The sequence below is a fragment of the Crocodylus porosus genome, unplaced genomic scaffold (genome assembly GCF_001723895.1).
Source record: "Crocodylus porosus isolate Cpor-Errol unplaced genomic scaffold, CroPor_comp1, whole genome shotgun sequence".
Classification (NCBI taxonomy): Eukaryota; Metazoa; Chordata; order Crocodylia; family Crocodylidae; genus Crocodylus; species Crocodylus porosus.
The window spans coordinates 8,276,641-8,282,219 of NW_017728932.1; the positions used below are offsets into that span (position 1 = coordinate 8,276,641).

Below are 5,579 nucleotides of genomic sequence, written 5' to 3' on the forward strand. Positions count from 1 at the left end.
GGCAGCCGCACGGAGCCGCGCTGCCGCGGCCGCATTGGTGGTTCAGTGGTAGAATTCTCGCCTGCCACGCGGGAGGCCCGGGTTCGATTCCCGGCCAATGCAAGCGCGCCCGCCGTTTTTTTTCCCGGCGGCCCCCGCGCTCCGCCCCGCCCCCTCCCCCGGGACGCGGCGCGGGCGCCATGGATGTGTAAGGGCCGCGCGGGGGGAAGGGGCCGGGATAGCCGAGATTTATTTTTCTCTCAGAGCAAAACTGCCCCCGGGTGGGGAGTGATTCCTTTTCCCTCCCGAAATGGCTATTTTTTTTTCACCCGGGGAAAAACGGCCTGGACGTGCGCGTGCTCTTGGCTGAGCAGCAGATTTGCAAGCCCGCGCGGTGCAGGCGGCACCATAAAGGCCCCCGAAGAAACCCTGAGTGCTCCCCGGCCTCGCTGGATCGTGGCCATGCCAGGGGGTGGCCGGGGGCTTCGGGGCCGGGGTGATGCTCGGCGCACGCCTCAACCCCGCTGGTTTTGTCCCGTCTTCGTCCCCGTCCCCGCGGCACTGATTTGTAAATGCGATGGCGGGGTCAGAAAACGGGGCTTTGACCCCGCAAGGTCCCTGCCAGACCCTCGTGTCTAGGAAACGATGTCTATGAAAAGGTTACTTTTTAAAAAACATGGAAATCAGAGGAAACGGGGCTCGCGTTGCTGTGAACCGGGGACCTCTGTGCCTGTAGGAAACTTCACCTGAAGTTTTGACGGATGAAGGAGTGATTGCAGCGAGGAAGTTTGGGCAAAGTGAATGCCACTTACTGAGTTTTGGATATTGGGGAAAACTTTCTCACTAGGAGGGTGGTGAAGCACTGCAGCAGGTTACCCAGATGTAGGGGAAGCTCCATCCTTGGAGGCTTTTAAGGCCTGGAGAGACTGGGAAGATCTAGTCGGGGATGGTCCCGCTTTGAGCAGGGGTTTAGATGACCTCCTGAGGTCCCTTCCATCCCTCACTTTCTTTTATGACTCGACCCTGAGTAGCCCCCTTGATCTGAGTGGAGCAAATCAGGGTAATAAGTGTGCGTCTAAAAGACGGCAGGATTGGGACGTTAGGTTCACCTGCAGCACGGAGCTGCTTGTGGACGGACCCGGATGCGGGACTGACTGCAGTGTGGTTGTGGCAGTCAAACGTAGCGTGGATCTGTCAGTGCTGTTGGGCCGGATAAATACTTCCGTGTCTTTTAAAGTCGGCGCTCCTTGTGAGAGAGAAATCTCCAAAGATAACAAAATGAAGTTCCAAGGGAAAAAACAGTTAGTAAAAAAAAAAATTCTTGATGTTTGGTTTAGAAATGGAACATTTTTGTTTAATTTTCTAAAGGAGCCTACAGTGGCGATTGTATTCAAAAGTATATTTTAAAAGAATGGCTCTTATGGACTAAGATGAGATGAATCTGTAGTACGTGAAGATGATCTCAGTAATTAAGGTACAAAAAAATAAGAGCAATGAAATTTTTTCAAAGGAATCTAAAATATGTTTACGGAAGAGGTATGAAGTCAGGTTTTTTTCCTTTTCCATTTACAGGTTACTCTGGTTACAGCTAAGAGCTCTGTGTAGATAACTGATGTAAAACCCAAAATTAGAATTGCTATAAAAATAAACTGCATGCTGATACATCACATGCCTACTTTTCTTTCAAATCAGTTGGTTGTTCAGACGTTCATAAGAAGGTGCGGACTGACATAAAAACTGAAGTCTGTTTCTGCTTTGCCAATTTTTTGTAATGATGCAAATCAACTTGAATAAGCGCACTGGCCATAATATTTGGTATATTATTTCATTTAAAATCCTCGTAGCTTGACAAAGTACTGAACAGCAAGAGGACTTTGTAGCCATAATACATTTGTATCTCCCCAATACCCTTAGCAATAAACAATCCCACTAGTAAAAACTTAATTTTTTAAGTAACGACTTGACAACTGGATGGGTTTCTGTTTGCTGTGAATCGGTACAAAAAGAGTTTAAGCACTTGTGGTCCAAAAAGGTCCTGATTTGTAGAGGTTTACCATTTTAAAAACAAACCCACGTTTGATTTAAACATAGTTTAAAATCACAGTTAAACAAACCACCGATTCAGCAGGCAAGCACAGAATGAATATACAGTCCAGGATCTTCTCAGTTTTTTAATGGAAAGAATCTGTATGTAATTCTTCCATGGCGCTATTATTTCCAAAAAACAAAGACTATCCTCAGTGCATAGGGATTTCTGTGGAGATAGGCTGAATGCAGATTTCAAAGAATTGTGTTTACCTAAGAACAAAACTACAAAAGCTATATGGCTTGTAAAACATGAATGGAAACTGATGCGTGTGTGAGCTCACTTGCTGAAGTTTCACTAGAATCAGCTAATTGGAATTTTAAGTTTATCTCAGCGTATTTTACAAGGTCCCTTTCATTTAAAAACAATGATAGAACCTGTGGACGTTTGGAAGGCATTCACATGTTTGACTGTGATGAATGTGACAGTGCTATTCAACAGTTGATGGTGCTTGACCATGCATTTTGCTTTTTTTATGTGCTGTTGCAGACCTGAGAAAAGCCCTTTTTTCCCCCCTTTGTATGGTAACTGTCTGGTAGCTCAGCAGAATGCATTGTTCTCAGGATATATGGCCAGCTTCTCGCTGCTTGTCCTACAGAAGTTGTATTTGCTTGAAAATATGAAATTACCATATTTTCTAGTCTAATTAACAGGAGCATGCTTAATTCAGAAATACACTTTACTCAGATTGTTCAATCCAGCAATAATAAGTAAGAGCGATTCTTGCTTAATTGGGACAGTCTGGGGGATGGTGGGGGGCAGCCGGGGAGCAGCCCAGGCTGTGGCATGTGCGGCAAAGCCGGCTAGGGGCAGACTCACTTCCTGGCAGCTCCTTCTGGCTGCCACTGAACCCAGCCTCACTGCCCAGGAATCCTGACCCATCTGTCTCAGGCCCACCCCAGGTGGTGGGACCCATGTGGGCAGGGTGCACGGCCAGGGGAGGGGATGGGGCTGCAGACGGCTGGGGAGCGGTGTCCAGGAGCAGCACGGGTGGGCAAGGCCAGGGCCAGGTTGGAGCCAGGATCACAGGGCAGTAATAGGGCCTGGGCCTGGGGCAGAGCCTTGATCTGCTGCTGCCTGTGCACCCCTGCAGTGGGCACTGTTTCCGCAGGCAGAGGTGTGTGGGGAGCAGATTGCAGTTCTACATCAGTTCCTGGCCTCACACTGTCACTGCCCCAAGATCCTGGATCCGACTTCTCTTGCCCGTCCAGCTCCTGGATGCTGGTCCCCACTCACCTGTGGCCCCATCCCATCCACCTGGCCACACTCCCTGCTCAGGACTGTGGGGCCATGATAGAGCAGGGCTGGGGCCCGGGGCAGAGGTGCAGTCTGCCTCCCCTAGGCCCCTGCCCACAGAACCAGCACCCATTGCAGGGGTGCGTGGGAGCAGATCATTGCTCTGTCCATACTGTCACATCCCCCCAGTCCCAGCCCTGGACCCGCTCACCTGTCTTGCTCATGGATGGCACTTTCTGCCTGCCCCGCTCCATCTCAGCTGCCTGGCCCAACATGGAGTCACTTAGGGAGTTTTGGTGAGCTGTTGGTGGTGGGGGTGATTGCTGACCTGGCTCACAACAGCTCACGAAAACTCTGTAAGTGGCCCTCTGGCCCAAATTATTGCCCACCCATACTATAGAGTGTGTGTGTGCGTGCATAGTTATAAATGCATATATCGACCTCTCTTACCTGTATGTGTGTTTGTATACATTATCTGTATATCTGTATCTACCCACTCAGTAGATTTCTGTTATTGTTTTGTGCATCACTTTATTCAGGCAAAACTTTAGGGAGCAAGGAATAACTGAATGGGCTGTTAATTGAAATGGTAAATCAGTCAGTAGGCTGTCCCAATTCAGAGGATTTTGCTGAGCAAGTTAAACACTACTTTGTGGATCAATTGAGCCAAATATTCTTGTACCGATAGTTTGTCTAATAGTAATAACCATAGTTAGGGTGTGTAAAATATTCATGACTGCCAGAGACAGCAACAGCCAGAAACAGTGGAGGAATTAACAAAATTGTGATCCTGAGAATTTTATTAGAAAAAAATTCCTGAATTTAACGAATTCTACTTTCTAGTGTTAGTAGAGGAAGATGGTGATTTTAAAATTTTTTATACAAAATATTCTGAAACATATGTTTTATTCCTTTTTTAGGAAAGATGCCAATGCTGCATTGCTGAGTAACTTTGAGGTAAGTTTACTTGTACCCTAATTTTCAGTAGAGTTTAATGCAGTGATCAGCAGTTTTTTAAGACTGCAGGTCATATTGACACAGTTCAAGTCAGAGGGAGACGGACAAAGGAAGGTCCCAGGGCAGGCACAGGAAAAGCACGCACCACTTGCTGCTTCCCCTTGCGCTGGCATGGGAAGAGTGCCTGCCATGGCCACTTTTCCCTGTACTTGGTCCCACTGCTTTTCCTTGCATGGGCACAAGGAAAGCATTCACCTCTGGCTTGGGCAAAGCACTTGCCACAGCCTTTTCTCCCCACATCGACATGGGAAAAGCACCTGCTGCTGGCATGGGGAACACATCTACTGCTGCTGCTTCTTCCTCTGCCAGTACCAGAAAAGTGCCTGCCACTGGCATGGGGAAAGTGCCCACTACTGCTGCTTTTTCCTATGCTGGCACAGGAAAAGTGATTGCTACTAGAGGTGCACCAATACATGGGTCCCATATCAGATTGGCACCGATATAAGGAAAACTGACTATCAGATATTGGCTTTCATAGATTTCATAGACATTAGGGCTGGAAGGGACCTCGGGAGATCATCGAGTCCAGGCTTTTTTTGGCTGATGTGGCCAATAATTCCCCATGCATCCGCCCAGCTGCAGCGCAGCACACAGGCGACCAGGAGCTCAGCCCGGCAGTGTGGTGAGCGGCTGGGTTTGGCTGGTAAGTCTGTTGTGAGGGAAGGGGCGTGGGGGCTCAGATGGAGGCCCCTGAGGTGAGGGAGGCAGTGGGGCTGGGCAGGGCTTGGGGCAGGCGCTGCACAGCTGGTGTGGAGTGGGGGACAGAGCCACAAGTGACTTGTCTGGAGGGTGTAGGGAGAGGGTGGCAGCTCTCACTGCTGCATGCACTCCAGGGGGGCATGGCAGGTGTTTGCCCCCGGATCTGCGCACAGGGCAAGGACAGGCTTGCTGTGGGCTGGGGCCGGGACTGCGCTGACCTCTTCCTGGTGGGGGGGCTTGGGCTGGGGCTGTGCTCGGGACAGGCAGTGGTGCTGGGAGGAAGGCTGGGGGGGCTACAGCGAATTTTGGGGTGGCTGCAGCCTCCCTATCGCCCTCTCCCAGTGCTGCCACTGCCTGTCCCGAGTGTAGCTCTGCCCAGCCTCCTGCTGGGAAGAGCCTGGTGCCCACCCTCGCCTTGTGCGCAGATCTGGGGCACACGCACCCCCATGCCCTCTGGCAGCGCTGCCCCCTCCCCACACCACCCGGACAAGCCGCTAGTGGCTCTGTCCCTTGCTCCACCCTAGCTGTGCAGTGCCTGCCCCTACCCCTGCCCCAGCCCCAC

General features: G+C 50.4%; 1 protein-coding gene and 1 non-coding gene across 4 annotated transcripts in view; both read left to right on the top strand.

Moving 5' to 3' along the window:
* The first annotated feature begins 31 nt into the window (after positions 1-31).
* Positions 32-102, top strand: TRNAG-GCC. The gene has a single exon. It is a non-coding gene; the product is annotated as a tRNA-Gly (tRNA).
* A 40-nt stretch (positions 103-142) lies between these two features.
* The window catches only part of CRCP (CGRP receptor component), a 46,194-nt gene continuing 40,757 nt past the window's right edge, over positions 143-5,579 (top strand). The window contains exons 1-2 of one of the 3 annotated variants that reach the window (XM_019545513.1): positions 143-187; positions 4,222-4,258. In XM_019545513.1, the coding sequence (XP_019401058.1) occupies positions 180-187; positions 4,222-4,258 (45 nt within the window). In that variant the 5' untranslated portion in view covers positions 143-179. Of the gene's footprint in view, positions 188-1,346; positions 1,454-4,221; positions 4,259-5,579 lie in introns of those variants that run through there. The other 2 variants (XR_002102963.1, XR_002102964.1) reach the window with 2 other exon arrangements.